The 25436-nt window shown below is 41.6% G+C and overlaps 1 protein-coding gene across 1 annotated transcript in view; it reads left to right on the forward strand.

Annotated features, from left to right (window-relative positions):
* Positions 1-316: 316 nt before the first annotated feature.
* The window catches only part of PTPN12 (protein tyrosine phosphatase non-receptor type 12), a 35053-nt gene continuing 9933 nt past the window's right edge, over positions 317-25436 (forward strand). Inside the window, exons 1-7 of the mRNA XM_053465476.1 lie at positions 317-705; positions 17806-17914; positions 18888-18964; positions 20462-20557; positions 21578-21616; positions 22629-22700; positions 24230-24289. Of these exons, the coding sequence (XP_053321451.1) occupies positions 607-705; positions 17806-17914; positions 18888-18964; positions 20462-20557; positions 21578-21616; positions 22629-22700; positions 24230-24289 (552 nt within the window). The 5' untranslated portion in view covers positions 317-606. The remainder of the gene's footprint in view (positions 706-17805; positions 17915-18887; positions 18965-20461; positions 20558-21577; positions 21617-22628; positions 22701-24229; positions 24290-25436) is intronic.

The following is a 25436-nucleotide window of genomic DNA, read 5'->3' on the forward strand; positions in this document are numbered from 1 at the left end:
GGCGTCATGTTTTCGGAATGAAAGAGTTAACGGAATCTGGTGCGGTAACGTAAGAACAGGCTTAGTGCGTTCCACGACTCGATTCGCCAACGTCTTCCATTTCAAGTTCTATTGGCTGCGAGTCGCCGAAACCGCACCCCTCTGGCCCCACCCCTCCTCCGCCCTAAGATGGCCGATCGATCAACCGCTTATTGAATTTGTGACGGACAGAAGGGTTGGGTTGGATCCCGCCCCCTCTTTCTACATACTTGGAAAGCCAATAGGATTTCAGAAAGAGACAAGGAGCAGCCAATGGGGAACTGTGTAAGGAGGGGTGCTGGGGCTGCGAGTTCCGGTGCATCTCAATGTGTGCTTTGGTGGTCGGCTGGGAGGAGCGCGGAGGTTTGGGAAGGGACCTGAGGAAATTGTTTGCCCTCTGAGGCAAATGAGAGGCCGGGGGCTGTTTCGTATGGCGAGGGGTTAAAAAAAGCAGCGGCCTCCTCCACCCTGACCAAGACCAGGGTGGTTAGGACCGTTCACCTCATTAGCCAAGCGTATCAAGGTGCTGGGTGTGATCGGGAGAGCTTGTGAGTGAGAAGGGAGTCAGGGGAGGAGACGGCTCGCAGCATGGATCAAGTGGAGATCCTCAGGACTTTCATTCAGAAAGTGCAGGCCATGAATAACAAGGACCACAACGGGGAGGACACGTTCGCCTGCGAATTTATGGTGAGAGCGATACAGAGGGGGCTGCAGGGGTTGGTAGCAGGGCATGGATCGGGGCTCCGGAAACTTAACGGTGTGTATTCCCGACCGGCGACGGCTTGTGTGCCGAGTATGCGTTAGTGAGGGGCAGGGTCACGGCTCTGGGTGTTTGTACACGTGTGATGTGGTGCTGCGGTGTGTCCCGGTGAATGGAAGGGCTGTAGAGAACACATTGTAGTAGCTGCCTTTGGGGGTACCCTCCCTCCACCCCTCTTGCGCTATTTCAGAACCGATCCCCTCCTCTCCTTCCTTTTTTTTTTTGCCTCCCTCATCTCCCCCTCCTTCCTTCCTGATCACTTCATGGATTACAGTTTATGGGGAGGGAGCATTTCATCAGGGCTTCCTGGAAACATGTATTTGCCAATGTGTTTCTTAGTTAATTCTTTTTCCTGCTAGCAGAAAGCCAGAAGGTGTTGTGTAGGTATGGATTCTGTATAATTATATATAGGAAGCAATTTCTATTCCTTAAGCCATCGCCTGCTAGCCAAAGCATATCTGGAGTTAAGTGGCCCTTCCTAAGCATTTGCTGGTGTCTTGGTGGATTCCAAGGGTGGCATATGCTGGAGAAACACTTCACTTGGTATTAATAGTCAATGCTGTCTATCAGTCGTATAACATTCCTTTCCTTGGCTGTGGAGATGGCTCGCCATTTATTCTATTATAGTCCTTTCTTTCAACCCACGTGCAGGTCTTCTTTCTGAAGAGTTTGAGGCATCTGTCTTATGGCTATAGGCGATTCAAAAAGCGATATGAGTGTTCTGCGTGTGCCGTTCCTCCCTTCTAAATAAATCGGTCATCCCTAAATGCGGTCTTAAGACTAGTGTCAAGTAGCCTGCCCCACCCCCTGAGCAGGCTGTTCTCTCATTGTGTCAGATGCTTCTTATTCTTCTAAGCACCAGTTGGTATCTAGGTCTCCAATGGAGGCATTATCTCCTGGACCACCCGCCGCATTACTTTTCTCGTTAATCTGGTATTTTGTATGTATTTAGAATTGCATGAAAATGCATAGAAGCGCACACAGGCAACCCGAGCCCTAAATCTTGCATGTAAACGGATGTTGATCAACCCTCTTGGGCATTGGCGGCTCCTGTGGTCTGGGAGTGGAGTAGGAAATGAATTTAATTGAATTGATATTTCGGATGGACATTTATAATGCGCTTTTGAAAGCCTTTTACACGTTACCCGGGTCATGCATGTAGAGACTCTTCTGCTGATTCCTCGGTAGGTCATTTTTACGTGATGATGGTCTCCAGAAAATGATTATGTGCTGAACGACGCTAGGTACCGCGCTCGGTTTACTTCCACTTCTAATCTCTCTGATCCGGTTTTCTTAACAAAGCAATATTACTCAATCCACCGGCAATTAAAGCGTTCCACACCTCCATGTGCTTCAATGTCACCTGTGTGACATTATTATTATAATTCACAGACATTATTCACAATATTAAATATATGTACAATGAAAAGGTTCCCGCTCGTTTTCCTTCACTGTTTGTATGCATGTCACATTTTGTGTTTCATGGGAAGCTTGTATAAACTTATCCGGTTTAACAAATTAAAGATAGAAGCGCCTGAGACGTTTTTTTTGTTTGTGTGCATGGGGAATAATTTATAAGTAATGCTGTGCTGCCCATCGATACCCTGCCATAATGAACACAAACTCAAGGGACTTCACAATATGTAGAGAGTACAATAATAACGCTGTATTCCCTGTGTGTATATATCTATCTCAATCACACACAGGGAATACAGCGTTATTATATGTATGTATGTGTGTGTATAAAGATATAGCTAGAAGCATGATCCTGGGTGTACAGAGTTAATCTGTGGGACTGTAAGGAGGAAGGGGATCTGATAAAAGAATGTCTTGGTCCTGGGAATATCCTCTGACTCATTGCCTCTAGCAGCTCTTGGTATACTCCCAGACACAATATGAGGCCTTTCCTTGTTGGGATGGGTTAAAAGGAAATGCTGTGCCAGACAGATGAATAGCTCTATTGCATGGCTAGTTTGTATACTGATCGGTGACGGGATGGATGACGCTTACAATAGTTCCATTTAAAGAGGACCCCCACCACCCTATTGTCAGTAGGGTACCTGCTGTGTCTAAGTAGGTCTTTGTTACTTGCATGGGTGTCCTTAACTCCTGATCTAGAACTAGATATGTTTGCTGTAGTTTTGTGTCACCTTTTCTAGCCAGACTTAGGACACCCTAAGGACATAAGGATGTCGTATATATAATATAATGGTATTGCATTGCATGCTGTGTTACATGTGATGTAGTCTGGGCCATGTACCGTAAAGAGGCTTCAATAGTAGGTGAGTAGTAGTGGTTTCTTTTTTGAGACTTGTGACAAATTACATGCATATTTCTTACAACCACAGGACCAAATAATATAGAATTTCTCATTTAATGCTCAGGGTCAGAGTATTGTGCATAGTTGCCTTTTTGAGTTATTTGTACGTTGTTTTTAAGGACTTTTTAAATTGGCTTCCAGGATAATACAAAATACATAATATAAAAGACTTCTCTCATGTTGTGAACACAGTATCCTGTTGGCATCAGTGCTCACAGGTGTAGATTCCATTAAAATATAAATTGACTAATTCTACTCATTGTTCTGAAGGGTTGTACTTTGTCTGCATCTGGGACCTCTTGCCTAATGAGTTTGCCCCTGGGCTGGTATTTAAACAGACAATGTGCTGGCCTAAACTGACCCCAAGGATGAAGTGTGAGCTCTTTCTGCATTTAGGGGACTTGTTAACGGCCTTTAAAATCTTGGGAGAGCCAGTGTTGGAGCTGGCTAGCAGTAAGTAGTCTGGCACTACTAAGCAGGAGATGCATCCTAACACAAAATGCCGTTAAGGGTCTTGTCCATGCCTACATTATCTCCCACCTTGTATGTTGTAACCCTGTCATACCCGTCTCACCCCTTTACAATCCGTGAATGCTGCTGCCAGACTTATCTTCCTCCCATCGCTTTACTAACGTCTCTCCCCAGTCAGTCTCTTCACTGGCTGCCTGTGCGCTTCAGGATTCATTTCAAAATCCTTCATAGCGGTTCCCCTACTTACACCTTATCACTCATCTCTCAATACACTCCTAACCGGTCTCTCCGCTCATCCAATGATCTCCTTCTATCCTCTTCTCTGATTTCTAGCTCTCCTGAAAGCTTACAATATTTCTCCAGGGCTGCCCCTATCCTCTGGAATGCCCTCCCCCGGTCTATCCGTCTCTCCCCCTGCCTTTATTCCTTCAAAAATCCCTCAAGACTCACTTCTTTAGGGACGTCTACAACCTTGCACATTTACACCGTTCTACCCATGTTCCTAGCTCACCCCTCCTGGAAAGCTTATAATAGTCTGGCACTATTACTACTTGTGTAATACACCCTAATGCCCTCTAAACTTGTAAGCTCTTTGGAGCAGGGCCCTCCTTACCCCTTGTTTCTGGAAGTCAAATATTACATTCTTTACTACTTGTTATGTCCTGTTTGCTCATTGAACAGCTTGCAAAATACATAGATAAAATGCGTAGAGGATTTCATTTAGCATTCCTCCCATGTATTTCGCTGCAAAAGTATGCAGATCGCTGTCACGGTCAGGACTACTTGCCAAGCCGTGACTGTGTGGAGGGCGTGGGCATGAAGGGGTTAATAGCACCAGGCCTCTGGATTTACTAACTTGACCCCTTAACAAGGTATAAGTTACACCAAATTAACCCCCAAATCCTGCCTGTATCCCCCCAGGTAGTCTGCCACCACTCACGGTTTTGATACCGGATTCGTGAGAAATCCGAATTAGAACCTTTATCTCTATACATATATCAACCCACCCCGGGCAAACAACATATATATATATATCCCGTAAAACTTAATAACAATATGGTAACGTGTTATCCTCTCTTAGGGTTCGTGGATATCGATACTAGAGCCCAAAGACAGACTTGGATTATGAATATTTTAATAACAAAAAGACAAAGATTACACAGTGCCAGAATTACAAAAAACAAGACATACAAAATAAAAATAAAACAGCAAACAGTTCTTAAAAGCAAAAGGACTTAAACACAGGACCCTCACTCACGAGTTTCTCCAATAAGCAGGTCTGTGGGAACTCCTTAAGTCCAGATGGTTCTTATGATGTTGTTCCAATCAGAGTATATCATGGAGTTCTGCTTTGAGGTCGCTGCATTGTCCCTAAATCAGACTTTTGCAAGCAAACGCCCCTCTGACCACATGACTGATTATATGACACCATCCCCAAGAATCGGGTCCCATCTTTGATGTGCCAATAAGTTATGGTGGGGTAAAGGTGATGGAAACCCCCCCACTTCAGATAGGAATGGAATTCCTATAACTAAGGATCCTTATCAGTTAGGCCATGAATCACCACAGGGGTCCTTTGGGAAGATGACACCTCTAGCCAGAACAGATACAGAGGGCATTCACAAAGAAACACATTAAATCAACCTCAGATTAACTCATTGAGTGCTGAAACAAAGAAACTAACCACCTCTGCTGGGTTACCCTTCCATGCATCCACTACATTATATGAGTTAATCATGACACCTCCCCCTTTAAGATGGTGGACAGAGGAGGTCAGCACACGCTGATCTGCTATGTCTGCCTAAATTCTAGTCTCCCCCTGACAAGACAAACAGTCAGCGTTCCCATAGAAGCTGACTTGTCACACCAGCCAGTAGAACAATACTGCTGTAGCACCGGACTCCATCTGAGCAACTTGCTAAGCTTCCCATCTACTCTATCCGCCTGAAGAGAAGGGTTGTGATAGATTATAACAGTGAAGTCACAACCATACAAGCATGGCTGTAACTCCTGCAAAGCACACACCATAGCTAAGCACTCTTTGCCAACCCTTGAATAAACCTCTTCCTTTGGCGATAAGTTACTCAGATGTTTTAAGGCCTCATCCATTTGTTTTTCTGCCCTGCTTAGGATAGCTAAACGCTGCCCATTGCCAAGCAAGACAGCAAAAGGGTGTCCATTGTCCTGGGCATCCATTGTGGATCCCAGGCTCTTGGCTTCACCTACACTCACAGGGCGAGGGGTTTCTTGCTGACTGGTCAATGTAGCTGTCTTTTCATCAACCCGTACTATATTATCCTCTGTAGCTGTTGCCCCAGCATCTTGCTGGTATGCCACTACAGCTACAGGGGAAATATTCTGCCCCTCACATTGCCCACTCAGTGAACACACAAAAGGAATAACAGGGTCTGAATTTTCCTCCCCCTCCTCCTTATCTCCAGACTTTACAGCTGTAGGAGTCTTAGACACAGTGGATAAACTACCCCTTTCCTGCTTCTCCAGCACTTTAAGGGTTAAAGTAAGCATTTCCTCTGGACCATTACAACTGAGTTTTGGCTGTTGATTCACAGAAACATCACATTCCAAATATCCCTTGTTTTCCCTTTGAGAAAACTGATTAACAGGAATATCCTCAGACACCCCTATATCATGTATACTTTCTCCTGCACCCAAATCTAAGTACTCAGGTGCTGTAGGCACGGTTGGCCACACATCCCCAGTCCCCTTTATGTTTCCAAGAATAATACCTTCAGGGCATACAACTTCTGAAGACACGTTGACAGAGGTATCCCCAGCATGCCCAAATCCCTTGGCTACCTGATCACCCATAGTAACACTATGCTTTTCCGTATCAGGGGGCATTAAACCAGAAGAGCCACTACAGACTCCCTGTTCCTGAAACTCTGCCCCTCCAAAGGTCAAACCACAAGTTTCCCCTAGAGCTTGCTCTCTAGGTCTGGTCCCTTGGTGCATATCCCCCTCCATCTCTTCAGGAGACAGTATCCTGGGTGCTGGTTCAGACAGGCCTACCTCTACCTTCCGGGCTCCCTCCCAGCTACCCACTACTCCCAAAGTTTCAGACAGTACCTTAGGTTGGACAGGGCTCTCTACCAGCCCTCCAGGTTTGCAGGTTTCCTCAACTGGTGCATACTGGCAAACAAGTCGACCCAGATCCTTGCCCAGCAAAACATTAACAGGAATATCCTCGGATATCCCCACCTCCCGCAAACCCTTGCCCACACCCCAATCAAGGTACACACGTGCCACTGGCACTGCAGGGCGCACCCCGCCAATTCCATGGATGGACATGGTCTTCCCAGGGATAAGATCCTCCGATTTTACCATCTCAGGCCGCACCAGAGTGCAAGCAGCCCCCGTATCCCTGAGTCCCATAGTCACACAGTCACCTACAGTCACTCTTTGTAGGTTCTCATCTTCATTCCCCTGAACCTTGGAAACAAACAAGACAGCTGGGTGTTCCCCAACTGCTACACATTGCAAATTGTCTCCTTGTGCCTCCTTTGGTCTAGCCACAAATAAAACAGGTGCAGCTCCCCCAGCTGTACCTCCATTTCCATTTGTCTGTGGAGATGGTCTCTTAGAAGGGCAGGTGGCACTCAAGTGCCCAGTCTGGTTACACCGATAACACCGGCGGGTATCCCCCTGGCCCGATGCGGCCCCTGCTCTGTTGGCTAGGAAAGGTGTTGGTGATAATCTCCCGGCTGGCTTAGGAGTTGGTGGCTGGTAGGCTGCTCCTTTCCAAGTAGATGGTCCTTGTGATGCTTGTACCCGCTTGGTTGTTGGAGTACGGTTGTTGGCATAATCGTTAGCCAGATCTGCCCCCTCTGCCGTGGTCTTAGGTTTTCTGTCCAGAATCCACTCTCGGGCCTCCGGACTTCGTGTGCTCAGGAACTGCTCCAAAATCATCAGATCCTCCAGGGCCTCATATGTAGTAACTTGTAGGCCTCCAGCCCATTGCCGGAAAACAGTCCGAAGCTGTCCCGCATATTCGGTGCAACTGTCCGATGTAGCTTGCTGCATCTCTCGAAACTTTTTCCTGTAGAATTCAGGGGTGAGGTTAAAACTTTTTAACAAGGCAGATTTTATGGCCTCATAGTCCTGGTCAACCTCCATTGGTAGGGAAGCAAACACATCCAGGGCTTTCCCCTTCAGACGTGGGGTTAAATACTTTCCCCACTCTTCCTTGGGCAGCTGGTACTGCCGGCACACTTTCTCAAACCCCCTCAAAAACACATCCAGGTCAGTGTCCTTTTCCAGCATTGGAAAGTGTTCCAGGCGGGGTCTGTTAGCATATCCATCCCCGTTAACAATGCTTTGGGGAGACAGACTAGATTGTTTTAACCGTAGAAGTTCCAGCTGATACCTCCGCTCAGCTTCTCGTTCAGCAGCTGCCCGCTCCGCAGCTCTCTCAGCAGCCTCCATCTCTCTCTCTCTCTCTCTTTCCGCAGCCTCCCTCTCTTTCTCTCTTTCCGCAGCCTCCCTCTCTCTCTCCTTGTACTGCAGAATCAGGTTGAACTTTAGCTGAGGATCCACGCTCCCCAGATCCTTTAGTAACACTTGTAACTCAGAGTCCGTTACACTCAAGGCGTTAACTTTATCAGGAAAACATCCTTGATCCACAGGCTCTTCCAAAATCACATCTGCTCCAATGGCCTGCTCTGCACAGAGTTTATCATGTTCCAGGAGATCCAAAATCAGCTGCTCTTTACTTTTGCCAAAAATTTGTATATTCCTTTCTTGACAAACCAGCTCCAGAGATTCTTTTGGCTGTCGTCGATATGCCTCCATAATGCAGTATGGTAGAGAAAACAAAAAAGGAGAGGAACGAACTGTTTTGCACTGTATGTCTGAGTAATGTCTTTGGGAAATTACACAAAACCCATGTAATTTCTTCTAGTACTAAAATCACCAAACCGGGCAATACAAATAGCACTAAAAAACTCTAGATATCCCACCTAGCTGCCACCAAGTTTGTCACGGTCAGGACTACTTGCCAAGCCGTGACTGTGTGGAGGGCGTGGGCATGAAGGGGTTAATAGCACCAGGCCTCTGGATTTACTAACTTGACCCCTTAACAAGGTATAAGTTACACCAAATTAACCCCCAAATCCTGCCTGTATCCCCCCAGGTAGTCTGCCACCACTCACGGTTTTGATACCGGATTCGTGAGAAATCCGAATTAGAACCTTTATCTCTATACATATATCAACCCACCCCGGGCAAACAACATATATATATATATCCCGTAAAACTTAATAACAATATGGTAACGTGTTATCCTCTCTTAGGGTTCGTGGATATCGATACTAGAGCCCAAAGACAGACTTGGATTATGAATATTTTAATAACAAAAAGACAAAGATTACACAGTGCCAGAATTACAAAAAACAAGACATACAAAATAAAAATAAAACAGCAAACAGTTCTTAAAAGCAAAAGGACTTAAACACAGGACCCTCACTCACGAGTTTCTCCAATAAGCAGGTCTGTGGGAACTCCTTAAGTCCAGATGGTTCTTATGATGTTGTTCCAATCAGAGTATATCATGGAGTTCTGCTTTGAGGTCGCTGCATTGTCCCTAAATCAGACTTTTGCAAGCAAACGCCCCTCTGACCACATGACTGATTATATGACACCATCCCCAAGAATCGGGTCCCATCTTTGATGTGCCAATAAGTTATGGTGGGGTAAAGGTGATGGAAACCCCCCCACTTCAGATAGGAATGGAATTCCTATAACTAAGGATCCTTATCAGTTAGGCCATGAATCACCACAGGGGTCCTTTGGGAAGATGACACCTCTAGCCAGAACAGATACAGAGGGCATTCACAAAGAAACACATTAAATCAACCTCAGATTAACTCATTGAGTGCTGAAACAAAGAAACTAACCACCTCTGCTGGGTTACCCTTCCATGCATCCACTACATTATATGAGTTAATCATGACAATCGCCATATCGTTTCCCTGCGTGATATTGCTTGATGGGCGGTTACAGGAGATCTGAGAGATCTTCAGGACAGGAAACCGATAAGGTGTTGCTGGCTCTGCCACAGACTGCTGCCGCTCAAAACCGTCGCTGTGTGAAATTTGAAACTATATCTCACTTTAGCCTACAAAGAAAATGCATTTAGTCTAAATGTTGTTCCAGCAGCAGTGCATCTTTGAAGCCTACAGACATACGATATTCTGCTTTTAGAGCCTTTCTGTTGCGCACGTTTGGTTCATCCTATTATATTTTTGTTAATACATGTAGTGGCTGCCAAGCATCCCCTGGCTTCATGTTTAAAGGATGACGGGTTTTAGTTTCGCAGGTACCCATGTGTAAATCTGCCTGCTGGAAGAGGTATGTATTCTGGTCTTGGTCTGTTCTGGGGACTGCTTTTCTTTTCAAACAGTATAATATTGTGTTTACTGCGACTAAAGTTTCTATTCCCCTGGCCTCGCCGAATCCAGCACTTCCATACTGCAACAGTATTAACACTGTTAATTGAATGCTCAGACCCTTCCCGGAAAAAAAATCTTTAATCGCGTGTATTTATTAAAAGTCCTGAACAAAATGCTTACTGAACCGTACAATACGCGCTCCAAAGCCCATTGCCTTTTATTGGATATAGAGGGTTAATACATCCAAAAAAAATAAGGCTTTAAGTCAAAACGCATTATTTGATGTGAGCGTGCTTATACTGTCTTTCAAACTAATCCAGAGATTGGATGTTTTTATGTCCATGTCTTTTCTATCACTATACAGAAAACGTTACTCAGGGCGTTAAGGATGCCCAAGAGGCCCAAAACTGTTCAGATTTCCTGCACGGATTTTATGGCAGTGTTAGCCAAATTGTTGGATTACACAGAGGTTTTTGCTGAACTCTCTCATCCCCGGCTAATGTTTAGACATGCGTTTGAGAAATAATAATAAAGTACACGTAACTATTGATTTTATTAAATAAACACCAGTTACGGACTTGAAAGGCAGAAGCAGTCTTTCCAAGTAAGCATTCGATTTGGCTGCATCTGTTGTAGAATGTAAGTGATTTTGTGGCTGGTAGGGGCTTTTAATTTTTATTTTTAAGTGAGTGCAATTTGAGGTGGGCATTGCTATTATATATATATATATACATTGTTCCCTCCAGACATATAGCCATGTCTCCTCGTGCATTTAATGATATGTTATGCAGGGTGAGCTGTAGTATTATTATTGGTCTTGTATAGCGCCATCAAATTCCGTAGCGCTGTAGGTGGTGGACTCCCGTCATCTGCAGCCAGATTACTGATGAGACCAGTTTGAGTTTAGCCCTCAAAAGTGGGCGACCAGCAGTGGGGAAAACTGTTCTACTCGTGTACGTGTTCAAGATGACGTGTGCCTCCTCTGTTACATGTGTACTGTTGCCTGTATGGGCTGCATGTGTGGTCTACATGTGTGTACAACCACGTGTGCTAAGTTTACTAATGAGGAGAAGAAGACTTTGTTACCTTTACTGTTTGATTTTAAATTGTAAATAATGTGGTCATCTATATATTATACCAAGTCGCATGATGCCTGATATACCCTAATCTAGGCATCTATGATGAAAAATGTGTAGGTTTCCCTTGAGCTGTTTGTAAGGTTGCCACATAGCTTTAACTCTAATGTATTGTTCTGAACGTTTCTTCTCAACAAGACTTAGACTGCTTAACCCAAAGCTACAACAAGCAGCCACTAAACTATGGGGCAGAGATGGTGTAATGATTTGCAACATTCATGCAGATATTGCCTCTCTTAACCGGTAGCCATCGCTACGCGGTCTTACTTCTTGTATATAGAACAGTAAAGCGTAAGGCTTTGGCAACGTGACAGCCGCTCCTCTGCAGGAGAAAGTGAATGAGGTTTATTAAGACCAATTATTCAGCCTCCTAAAGCCGTGTAATTTTCTGCTTCTCGCCTGCTAAGAAAAGCATGTTATCTCTGGGCAGATGTCATTTTCCCCTGTAAGCGTCGGTAAAGGTATGTTGTGTGTGTCATGTGGCATTTTGTTACATAGTCGAGACTACTCCACCAAGCCTCGGGGAAAACCATAGGGATTCTGGAGTGAAACCTTCTCTTGTATTGGCATGTTAAAAAATGTCAGCTTCAGACTATTTTGAATCGGGACCTTCTAGGCTTTTTGTAGCAAACCTGATCACATAAAAATTCAACTAAAGGGCCAAACCAGTCCTTAATGTGTGTGTTTTGTTACGCACATTGTAGTCCGTTTTAATTAGACCCCATTTAACAATGAGTGCTTGCGTGAACTTACATGCAGTAAAATGTAATTTGAGAACGAGACAGATGTCACTTCCCCCTTAAGTACACAGCTTGCGCATTCACTACGGTGCAAGGTAAGCTCCCTTAAAAGTCTATTGGTGTTTCACTAACGCTTAAAGGGATGGTGTACTGCATCCTCACTGACTAATGCACATTAAAGTACTTGGAAAGTATTATTTACTTAAAACAGCTTGCGATCGTGCTATAGCACCGGTATCCTCTTCATACCAGTTTTCATCAGCCTATTGCTGGTGTGAAAGTGCTCCTCGATATTAACGGGAGCAACAAATGTTCAAGTTATTGTGGGACCTCTGCTGTATCATGCACACGATGGAGCTGGATGGAAGAAAGTACTTCATTATTGTGCGTTGCTGAGCAGGAGATGTGTTCAGCCGAATGCATCTCCTTGTAGGAAAGGAGCTGGGGGGATTAAGTCGTGTAGAAATGTGAGCCATTTTGCATCTGCGGACGCTTAATCTCAGGCCTACCGTTAAGCATCTGCGCATGTGTAACATGGAAGGTGCCTTCTTCCCAACACAAGGCTCTTCCTTGCGAGAAGAAGCAGCGTTGTCATGTAATTAGCGTGTTACTATTGATTTGCACAGGGCTGGCGGTGTTCAATCTGTCCATGCCTTACTGTGTCATTGGCGCATTTTCTTTTCCCTTTTATAGTTTTATGTTTACTGGGAACTGCCTTGTGACCCAAACGTGGGCACTGAATGGGCCTTTGCTTGAGAAACTGGGGACGAAATGCAAGATGTGATGGCAATCCTAAATAACAGAGGGTGTAGTAGCTCATCCGAGAGACCACAAGTGAAGAGGTGCTATAGGTGTTAACGGATCCCTATAGTAAAAATATAGTACATCTGGCATGGTTTACTGTATACTTCTATATAAAATCTCCGTCACATCATGGCTTATGTGGCAACCTGGCAGATGTCTCATATCAGAGATTCACAATTGAAAGACTCTTCATGATCTGGGCTTCCGTCTTTGGGACTTTGTCGCCCATAGTTTCATTCCTGTTGGTAAATGTTTGTCTTTTGCTACAGCAGAATAGATCGCTGTGTTTGTTTGTTTCACATTTTTGTTATCTGTAGCATGTATCTGCTGACAATATATCTTCCTTTTTTTTTTAAGATATAAAAAGTGTCTGCAGTTTATTGCAACACATCGTGTTTCTCCATGGTTGGCACATCTAACACACTGAAAACAAATCTGGCCTTTCAGCATTGTAAGCTGCAACAGTGTGTTAGCGAGCCATATGGTTTTTAAAGGAGCGCCATGTCTGGTCCCCCCCCCCCCCACCAGGAGAATGCCAAGGCGCATCACATGCAGTGCCGCCGCTGGCTAACCAAAAGCAAAGCACCGAGACCCCGGAAAAATGCAACGCTGAAAGCTTCAAATTGTTGCGTGCAAGTGGAGCACGTAGAGACATGCAGCTAGACTTGGGAAGCAGTCCTTATGAAGTGCTCCTTACAAATGACTTAAGCCAACTCATGGATATTCCTGCAAATATCATGCTACGTTATCCTTTTTATCGTCCTATGGTTTATAAGTGATATGTTTAATACATATATTAAAAAGCCTCAAATAGTAACATTATTTCTATGTTTCGTGTGACCACCTGCTATTTGGGAAGCTAGTTATTGCGCCCTGGAAGCATCATAGTGCTGAAATTAAGGCAAGGTGCCACTTAATCATGAAAATACTTTGGCCACAAGTGTACAATGTTCCTTAAGTAGGCTGTGTTTTGCTGCAAGAAATTAAAAATGTACTTTGGTCTCACGTGCGATGAGCCAGACGTATGGCTATGAATGGCATCCACTCAAGTGGTTAGCTTACCGGCGGCTTTGACTAAACAGATTTACGCTAAATTTGTAGCCGAAATAAACAATGTTATGTTGGATGTAAACAAATAACGCAATCTGTTGGTGCCAGCCATCACTCATGAGGAAATTGTGGCAGACTATGAATTCAAAAATTGAGCGTTTGATTATCCTCCAAGCTGCAGTAGCCAGTTGTGATGTTTTCTAGAAGAAAACATGCGTAATGTATATTTTAACATTAAAGAAGGGAATGTCTAATTCTTTCATGATGCGTAGTTGAGAAATCCTCCTTCCTTATCATCTTGGAGGGAAGATAGCTCTATAGTGAAACTGCATTGAAGAAGTAGAAAAAAAGTAGGTCTTCTTTTTTTGAGCAGAAACTAGTGTCTCTATGTGGTCTGTACCTTGTAGAGGATAGTGTGCCTGTAGGGTGGCCATCTGGAAACCACCCTCCAGAGAAAGATGCAACCACCCTGTATAAATATCTGGTGGTAGATGATCAGGTATGCAATGTATTCACATAAAGGTATGCATGCCATGGGTTTGTGAATGAAAAGAAAAGGTTATCTTCTTGGTAAGCTTGGAGAAGCCCTTTTTAATAGTTTCCATGACTCATAGACACAGACTTCTTGCTGCCATTTTGAAGGCCTTAGACGGTTGGCATGCATTCTTTGGTATTTCCTAGGGCTGCAACTAACGATTATTTTAATAATCGATTAGTTGGCCGATTATTTTTTCGATTAATCGGATAAAAAAAATGAATGTAAATTTTTCATTTATTTAAAATAATTTACTAAACAAATGATGTTAAATACAAACAGCAGAATAAAAAAACTTTGATAAAATACATTTCTTGTCTTTATTTCCCAACCAGCCCCCCAATATATGCACATTTGAGCCCAGGCTTGCTACGCTGCCTCCCAGACATGCCATGCTGCCCCCCCCCACATATGCCACGCTGCCTACCACAGCACTCCACGCTGCCTCCCACATATACCACTCCACGCTGCCTCCCACATCTGCCACTCCACGCTGCCTCCCACATCTGCCACGCCACGCTGCCTCCCACATCTGCCACGCCACGCTGCCTCCCACATCTGCCACGCCACTCTACCCCCCACATGCCACTGTGCCTGATACCCCTTATACCCCCTGAAACACCACTCCATCCTCCCCAGACATGCCACCCTGCCCTCCCCACATATGCCACGCCATGCTGCCTCCCACATCTGCCACTCCACAATGCCTCCCACATATGCCACGCTGCCTCCCACATCTGCCACTCCACGCTGCCTCCCACATCTGCCACTGTGCCTGATACGCCTTATATCCCCTGATACCCCACTCCATCCTCCCCAGACATGCCACTTCTCTACCCCCAGATATGCCACTCTACCCCCAGATATGCCTTATACACCCTGATACACCACTCCGTCCTCCCCAGACATGCCACACTGCCCTCCCCACATATGCCTTATATACTGTATATGCCTTATACCCCCAGATATGTCACTTCACTGCCCCCAGGATTTAGATTCCCCTAAATTAACCCTAAACTCCCCATTAACCATAACTGCCCCTAAATTAACCCTTAATACCCCCTTAACTACAGCATCCCCTAAATTAACCCTAAAGACCCCATCAACCACAGCATCCCCTAAATTAACCCTAAACACACCATTAACCACAACTGCCTCAAATTAACCCCAAACACCCCATTAACCACAGCTGCTCCTAAATTAACCCTAAACACCCTATTAACATAACTGCCCCTAAATTAACCCTAAACACCCTATTAACATAACTGCCCCTAAATTAACCCTAAACACCCCACTAACCATAACTGCCCCTAAATTAACCCCCACCTCCCATAATTTTCAGTAGCCCAAATATATATATATATATATATATATATATATATATATATATATATTACATACATATATACACATATATATATATATATATATATATATATATATATATATATATATATATATATACACACATACACATTATATATATATATATATATATATATATATATATATATATACTTACAGTTAGATGAGTGTCACAGCCATGTGGTTCTGGCCTGGAGAAGGAAGGGGCGGGGCCAGTTGTCACAGTGATTACAGGGAGGGGGAGTAAGTAGGAGCTGCTGCTGTGAGACGGTGAGTCAGACTAAACGGATTATATAATGAGGGGGATTTTTCAGAGCGTTTGCTCTGAAAAAACCCTCATTTTATAATCGATAATAATCGATTCAACTAATCGATAATGAAATTCGTTGCCAACGAATTTCATTATCGATTATTATCGATTTTATCGATTAGTTGTTGCAGCCCTAGTATTTCCCCTTGCCACCACAGCACTGAATGGGCAGGATGGTGGAAGTTGGCTTCTAAATTACGGCATAACTAAGGCTGGCAGCTACTTTGTACATAGATGTCCCAAACCCCAAATGTAGGCGTTGACTTCACAAGTTTGAATGTGGTGGAGGTAGAACATAGTCTCCCCGTTTCAGAAGCTTGTATATGGTTAATTGTCGGTACGTAGCACGTAATGGAAAATGTTTCAACAGAAGTCCACCGTAGACAATGCTGCGTACATGGTGATATTTCTTAGTTCGCATGGGGATAGCTAGCACTGAAAGCAGGAAGTATATTTTTGACGCTCTCAATTGTTCCACTGCCGCTCACATCCTTTCTACCATATGTGGTAATGGCTTGCCACAAGCTTCTCTTGTGAGTAACAAATTGGACTTTTGCGTATCTGGACGTTCTGTTTTCCAGAAACACTGCAGTCAGTGTGTTCAGTGAACGCCCTTCGTTTCTGCATTGACCTCCCTTGCTGCACTCTGAAGGAAACCTTTAATAGGATAGCAATAGGATATTTATCCTGTTGGCATTTTAAGCTCTTATCCTTTTAACTGTGTGAAGGCTACTTCCTATTTCATACCGGAGTCTGAGAGCCCTTCTTCTATCTAGAATTCTAAGTGCCCGAAGGTGTCGGATCTTTTGACATTTATTTATAAGAGATGGTGCATTTATTTGGTTCCTTGTACCTGAAAATATTAAACAGCCGTTTTCTTTAAATCATACTGTAATGTGCCTATGTGCTTGCAAACTCTATTTAGTCAATGCTGTCCTTCTGGGCAGTCTGGAATTGGACTCCAGTTTTGGTTATAAATATATATTATACATATTTTCTTTTTTTGCTTTAGGCCCCTAGTTATAACCTCCAGCAGTTAATTGTCTGCAAACTAATGTTACTGTGCATTATTTTAATGGTTCCTACTGTAGCACTTCTCATTTTATTTAATTGAATAACCTTAAGCTCCATGTGCTCCGGGTTCCTCGCTCTTCTGCTTTTTCTTCTGCTTTTTTTTGGCAAGTGAGGTTCATCTTCATGCTTTAATCTTGTATCAACCTAACTGAATATTGCTTTACCAATCGCATGGTAAGCTTTATAAATATAGCCTTTTAGAAGCATGCAGATGAACGGTATGTGCCGGATGTACGATGTTTAGTTGGAGAACAGAGCTGGAGTAATCCTTGAGGGCAGACTGTTTGGGTGGGAATAAACGCATTGCATCTGGGTCATTTCTAATGGGTGAGCTGTCTTTAGATTATGAGAGGATAAGAGGAATTACATTTTTCAACAGGAGTTAAGTGAATCTCATTTATTGTGCTGACTACCATAATCCTAACGTCTGCTTCAATATTTTTTTCATTGTGAAAATTTATGAGTTTTTTTTTGTAGAATTCTAAAATATAAATTCTTGAGATGAATTTTGTACTTCGTGTATTAGAATGCAGTTTTTGCTATATGTGGAAGAAGCTATTTAATGCATTTAATACAATCAAACGTTTATTTCCTACTGACGTTTTCTTTAATGAGGGTCATCGGCTGGTTGCTGCCGTCTCGCAGAGCAGTCACATGCACTTCCATAATACATTTATACGCCACTTCATTTTGCCTCCTGCTGCCACCCGTAGTGTTTTCACGTCTGTATTATGTAGTTATTATCTTCTGTAAGGTATTCATTTCCTTACCTCCTGCTGCAGTTTCTTAATGTCTGTTTCTTCTTCTTTTCTCAGCGGTTGAGGAGACTGTCCACAAAGTACAGAACAGACAAGATCTATCCCACCAGTACAGGCGAGAAAGAGGAAAATGTGAAAAAGAACAGATATAAGGATATTCTGCCGTGTAAGTTACGTTTCATTTCACAGGAAGGATAGCAATATCTTGTTTTATTTGGTAACAGTGTCAATGTGCGCTAAAACCATCGCTCTTGTTGCGGATATGGGCTGTGACTTTGGGTAAAGCCCCATTGGCAAACAAAAAACGAGGTTTTTCACCCCAGTGACGTGAGACTTGGCTGGTTTGATAAATGGATGGAATGTAGAGTTGGGGTTGTTGGCATTAGCGGGATATGATGTCACTGGATACATGTGGAAGATTAACAATATTGCTAGTGTACGTATTGCCACCTATCTAGATCAAATCTTTTGTTTAGTAATTAAATTACTCTTGCTAGCATAAAGCAACACCAGCAGTAATGTTAATTTCCTCGCTGATTGCATTTCTTTAATTATAACGGGTTAGCACAAAGCGTATATGTGTGGTCACCCTATTATCTTCTTGACTTATTCACTAAAGCGTGAGAGGGGTTTCAGTTCCCTTACTTCACTGTTTATTATGATGGGCCGCCATTACCAAGACGTGCTGAACAGGCTCTGTATAATGCATAATTCTATGTGTAAGCAGGCATTTTTCTTCCGTTTGAAATATACAGCTAACCAGCTCCTGTAGCAGAAGATCTCTGGGATTGCACGTTCATAATGTATAGCGTAGTCGAGCTGAAACACAATGTCGAGTCTCCTCCATTTAGTAAATAAACCCTGTTGTGTTCATGTGAAGGATTGTGTGGGGCAGGTGAAACCTTAACAGGTGGCAAATGTACCATAGTTTTATGCCCAAATGTCTGCACAAAAAATATAGATAAGCCAAAAACCCTTCTGGGACTTCCCTCGGTCTCATTCCTTCTAAGCTTTTTAGAAGGTCTGTTGCATTTCTTTTGAGGAACTTTATTAACTTGTGAATCGTGACACGTTTCCGAACTTTAAAAGCTGGTAGACATAACGCGTTTATTTCATGTTTACTTTTTTCATCCACACAGTTGACCACACCAGAGTCCGACTGTCTTTGAAGATCCCTCCGCATGAATCCGATTACATCAATGCAAGCTTTATCAAGGTACGGAGCGTCTTGTTTCTTGAAGACACTTCAGTTCTGCAGATCCAGTGTGTTTGTGTGGCTCCAGTCAAGAAGTGACTAAAAAAAACACTTAGCGTACGAGGGAAAATTAGTTATTGGGTATTGTACAACTTGTTGGATAAAATGTATTTTGAGACCCAAGACCAGGTTTATTCTTCTCCGTTTTGATGGCAAATAACTATTCAGCCCATCCACTCTGCCTTTTTTTTTTTTCCCCTGGTTGTAAAAACTCAGACCTTATTCATCCCTTAGTCTTGTCTTAGATTCAGGATAGCTTGATGCATGTTTCAATTCCCTTGCTGTATTAGCCTTTGCTGGCTGGGAGTCCATTCCACTTATATACCACTCTCGGTAATGTTCCTTACATTACATTTAAGCCTCTGGTCCTCCAGTTTTAGATTATGAACTCTTGTTCTAACGTTTCTCCTCTAAAATAAACTTTCCTCCTGTACTCAATTTCCTTTTAAGTATTAAAATGCTTCTGTAATATAATTTATTGCTTAAATCCTCTAGAAAAGGCATCTGCTACTAGATATTCTGCAAATTATTATATTTTTTTTTAATGGTTTTTATCTGAATGTCTTTGGGCATTTTTGTTGCTGTGAAATACCTTAACTGACCTTTAAGTGGATTCTTCAAATTGCTCGCAGCGGCAGGTATAATTAATGATGTCCAATTTGCACCTGTGTATTAAAGTATTCACATACCTTTTAATTATGTGACTGCAGAAATGGTCTCCCGCTGTACTTGTTACTTCTATTACTTCACGGTAGTTACCATGAGACTGTGTAGGCTGAGCACAGGATGTTTCGTAAACTTCGGTCTGCGACCGACTATGTATTGGAAGCAGTGGCTCTTAGCTCTTGTTATCTGCTCAGAAGAGCACCAGTGGATCAATCTGTCTTCCGGGCTAATGCTGATTAAAAAGAACTCCCACTAAATGACGACTTTGTCACTCATAAGTGTTTTTTTTTTGTTTTTTTTTGTTTTTTATATTGCGTTATTTTACCATACTATTTTTGCATTATATGTTTTCAGACAGATGCTTGTTTATGTGTTCTAGATTGTTGCGTTAGCTCAGTCTGCAAGACAAACACTCCGACTCCTTATCATATTGCCATATGGTGAACGATAGAATGCTTTATCTAATAAATGTCCACAGAGAAAAGGAGTTTGTCCAAGCAGAACTGTTAGCACTGCCATAAAGAATCAGCTCAGTGTTGTGATTGTGCAGGGAAAGTCACTCAAAGTATCACATGACTGACAACAATGGCTGCCTCCAGGTCTGCGGATACATTTTCTCATTTTCTATTTGATCAATGCCAGCCTACGTCACTGTATACGGCACAGAATTTTATGTTCAAAATTTTTTTTCTAATAGGACTTCCCTTTTAAACAATTGTTTTTTTATAAATGCACCATTTGCACCAGCTTTTTTTCTCCTAATAATCTTAATATGACTATTTTGATTTGCAGGGAGTAAAAGAACCGAGAGCATACATAGCAACACAGGGGCCGCTAGCTAATACTGTAATAGATTTCTGGAGGATGATATGGGAGTACAAAGTTGGAGTAAGTACATAGACACATTATTGTACACTTACAGCTTATGACAATGTATTCAAATGATGAACTGTTTGTTTTGTTCACCCATCTGACATCAGAGCCACCTTCATATGTTTTTAAATGCAGGTCCCTTTAAATTTCCATGCTGGCCCTCTTTGCCAATGTATAGGAGTGTTCTTATTTAAGGAGTCCCTTATATTCATTTGTCCTTTTGCCCACCCCTAGTGGTCTTCAACCGCACGCATTTCCTGGCGCGCGGTATAATTACCGCCACAGAGCGAGCGGGAAGTTGGAGCTTCTCCCTAAGATAAGAACGCCCTCTCCCCCTGTTGTGAACAGTGGTTATGAAAGTGCTCGCCAAAGCACTTTCATATGCATTGTGTAGGGGGCTGCCTGGGACACATTAGTGTGTCCCCTTTAAAGTGTAGACGGTCCTAAAAGCAGTGATGGGATATCACCAGTTGTAATATTCATTAAGCAGACTTTGTTATATGGCAGAGAGTAGGAAACCGTGAATGTCCGTGCACACTATGCATGCGCTTACGCATCAAACCTCCACCGCAGGCAGACTCGTGTCTGAGCCTGTCGCTTTGCTTGTACGATGGGAGCAAGTGTTAAAACGCTACATGCCTTTAGGGTGTAAGATGTACCGTGAACCATGTTGGGATCTCCTGGTTTTTCTGCAACATTTAGTGTTAAAATACACATACACGTGAATTTATATTTTGTTCTTAAAAATAAAACAAAACCAAATCTGTCAATCTTGGAAATATATTGGATATTTACCCCGGGAAGCTAGGAAATTAATTTAGTCTTAGTTTAACTGAACTTCTTGGGGAAATTGAATTTTTTTTTTAGTTTTATTTTACTATTATGGTATGCATGGTTTGCCCTAATAGCCTTACCTGTCCTAAAAAAGTGTAAAGATTTAAAGTATAAGCTCTGTGTAGTATTTAGATGCCTCTGCATTCCTTTCTGACATTATATATATATCCTTCACAACTTTTCTTTTTCTTGTATTTACAGATAATTGTAATGGCTTGCCGCGAGTTTGAAATGGGCAGGGTATGTATTAATAAATGTGACTTGAAACTATTGTCTGTCTTGGAGTCTAGATCATGGTTTTATTTGAGATCCCTTTTTAATGTTGTACTTTTCTCTGGAGGGGTCAGTGACTCCGGCATCCAGTCTGCTAATACATCCAGTGCATTCTTTCCGAGTAGTTGGCTGGGGAAATGAGGGCTTAGCAGCTTCCTAGAGTGCTTCACTGTTTAGTATTTAAAATGAACACTCTGCAGAGTTGGTGGCTTCTTTTGAAAAGAAACTTGTTTGACAATAACTTTTGTGACTATTTTTGTTTTTGTGACTTAAGTTTAGAAAAATATTAAAATTGTACTGCTTAAGCTGCAGTCATTATGCCCCACAAGCAAACCTACCATCTTATACCCTCAGCATTTCAGGTGTCCCCGTTGGACTGAAGGCAAGGGGGACAGGACTAGCAGGTCCATGCCAGCCTTACCAAAACGCTACCTGACGGTGCTCCGCTGCATAAGTGTTGTGAAGTGGCCACGTGGCCCACTAAAGTGAAAATTGGACTGTTCTTCAAAACTGAATGTTTGGAAGATATTCCATATGTTTATAGAGCAATAGCTCCATAAAGAAGCTTTTATTTATTTCTTCAATCATACAGTTTGTATCGCTGTGCAGTGAGTTTAGTGTCAGCGTGGGTGTTTTATAGAATTGTTTTTGTTTTTTAAATAGCAGCATAAATACAAAAAAAAAAATTACCTCGCTCTTTAATTATGCAGGAGAGAATTCCCCTTCTTTTGCCCTATTATGTTTGTACCCCCTGGTGATAGAACGGACTTTCGTAATAGGCATTCCTCCTGCAACTTACTTTGGTTGTGGCCTCTGGTGCCTCTTAAAGATAACATATCAGTGATGTCAGGGAGAAATATCATACCCTTGGCCTTTTGATGCACAGCTGACATTTAAAAAAATTTAGGTAAAAATGGTCTGTTCTTTCTCAATCTACGGACACTTAAAATGCTTCATTTTAGTCTCTTCCCTCTTTCAGAAAAAATGTGAACGATACTTTCCCAGTTTTGGAGAGCAGCCATTAACATTTGGACCATTCCACATCTCTTGCGTAAGTATTAAAAGCTTAGATCCACTGCAATCTTTCATTTCTTATGTGTGTGGATATACGTGTGTGTGTATATATAGATATAGATATAGAGATATATAGATATATAGAGATAGATAGATAGATATATAGATATAGATAGATATAGATAGATATCTATATATCTATATATATAGATATATATATAGATATATATAGATATATATATATATATATATATATATAGATATATAGATATATATATATATATATATATATAGATATATAGATATATAGATATATATATATATATATATAGATATATATATATATAGATAGATATATATATATATAGATAGATATATATATAGATATATCTATATCTATATAGATATCTATATCTATATAGATATCTATATCTATATAGATATCTATATCTATATAGATATCTATATCTATATCTATATAGATATCTATATCTATATAGATATCTATATCTATATAGATATCTATATAGATATCTATATAGATATCTATATAGATATCTATATAGATATCTATATAGATATCTATATAGATATCTATATAGATATCTATATAGATATCTATATAGATATCTATAGCTATATAGATATCTATAGCTATATAGATATCTATAGCTATATAGATATCTATAGCTATATAGATATCTATAGCTATATAGATATCTATAGCTATATAGATATCTATAGCTATATAGATATCTATAGCTATATAGATATCTATAGCTATATAGATATCTATAGCTATATAGATATCTATAGCTATATAGATATCTATAGCTATATAGATATCTATAGCTATATAGATATCTATAGCTATATAGATATCTATAGCTATATAGATATCTATAGCTATATAGATATCTATAGCTATATAGATATCTATAGCTATATAGATATCTATAGCTATATAGATATCTATAGCTATATAGATATCTATAGCTATATAGATATCTATAGCTATATAGATATCTATAGCTATATAGATATCTATAGCTATATAGATATCTATAGCTATATAGATATATATATATATATATCTCTCAAATGTTTTATGTTGTCTGTACAACTGGCGGTAGCGGCGTTTGTTTTGTTAGCACTCCATTGCCTATTTCCCAGCACTGTTCTATTTATATTTTATTTCTGTTGGTTAACTGCCTGGCTTTTTTTTTTTTATATGCCTACAGTTCAGTTGCCAGGAACCTGACTGTAAATGCATAATAAGACCGGTGCCCATTTAAAAGCAGTGGACTTTTCCCTGCAGACTGATCTCACGTGCTTAGTGTTATAAGCAGATGAGACGGTTAAATGGAACTGGTAATTCCCATATAACAGCCACAGATTGAACAAAGAAAGCTTAATGAGTTTAAACCACACATACATGAAAGCTCAGGGAATCTTACCAAATTTTTAAAAAATAAAGTGGATTTTGTAATGGTTTAAATAAACACTGAAACATGCCTGCTATTTATAGGTCTGTGTGAACATTTCCATTCTATCATCTCTATTTAGGATGCTGAACAGTCCAGGACAGATTACTTTGTTAGGACACTGCTGGTGGAGTTTCAGAATGTAAGTCATTATGTAGTTCCATTAAATACATAAAAATAATCCAATGCATAAATCTTTGGATGGGTGCCGCTTAAGGCATATTGGTGCATGCTGCGTGTTGACCTGGCCACTGAAGCCCCATCTAGCCTGTTGGCAGACTTGGGAGGAATCTGGCTCTGTATAGCTTATTGTGTTGAGAACCATGCAATCTGTTACTGCCACTGCACATTAAAGCAATTCTAGAATATCTGGTTCCTAAAAAAAAAAAAAAAAAAAAAAAACACTTTTGGTGAAAGCCTGTTGACTTTGTATAGTGTATGTGCCATTGGTGATTATTCACTCGTGGGCGTTTACTGGTCCATTGTAGTTTCAGCTCACTGACTTCACTATGCATTATGAAGGGCCAACCATGGCAAAGGTCTCCTGTGAAAGTTCTTTTACTATGCGTTTCTGTGAGCTAGCCAAGCTCTTCTAAAGAATCCCTTCCAAAATACTGGAAATATTGGAATATGTGGCATAAACGTGGGCACTTGCTTGTCACCAATGGTGGCCTTTTCCCTCACCACCCTTGATATGTGCATGAAAATGTATTTTGCAGTAAGTTCCATTACTTGTTTACCAAATCTTCTGCCCCGTTTGGAGGCAGGTCCTGTTAATTAGGTTATTTTAAGACACACACCCCCTCCGCCTAGAAATAATTTGAATTTTTGTGTTTTTATGTATTTTGCTCTAGTTCCGTAGGGATGATGAAATGTTAATTACCTTTCTTCTGCTTCTCAGTCGCATGCTGCCTATTTAAAAGCAGTTCTAGTAATTGCATTCAGTCTTCTAGTAATCACCTGAGTTTTTGGCAGATCATCTTTCTGCGTTACGTTATGTAAGGTCATTTTCATGCCAAGTTACAGGAGGGAGTCATTTCTCCATGCGCGTTAAATGGGGAAGCTCCAGTGCCTTATGCAGTTCCACCAACAAGAATACATATTTATGTAATGTAAGCTTTCCTCAGCTGCCAATATTCAAAACAAAATACCTTTTATGAGAAGCTTCTTCTCCCGTGCAGAATCATGATTTGCTTGCTCTGTTAGCTACCTCCTATGCTGTTATGCATTACCTGGATGAATGAACATGATCAGTCGGTAGCATAGATTCTGTAACGGTGTTTACAGCA

The sequence above is a fragment of the Spea bombifrons genome, chromosome 4 (genome assembly GCF_027358695.1).
Source record: "Spea bombifrons isolate aSpeBom1 chromosome 4, aSpeBom1.2.pri, whole genome shotgun sequence".
In the NCBI taxonomy this organism is placed as follows: domain Eukaryota; kingdom Metazoa; phylum Chordata; class Amphibia; order Anura; family Pelobatidae; genus Spea; species Spea bombifrons.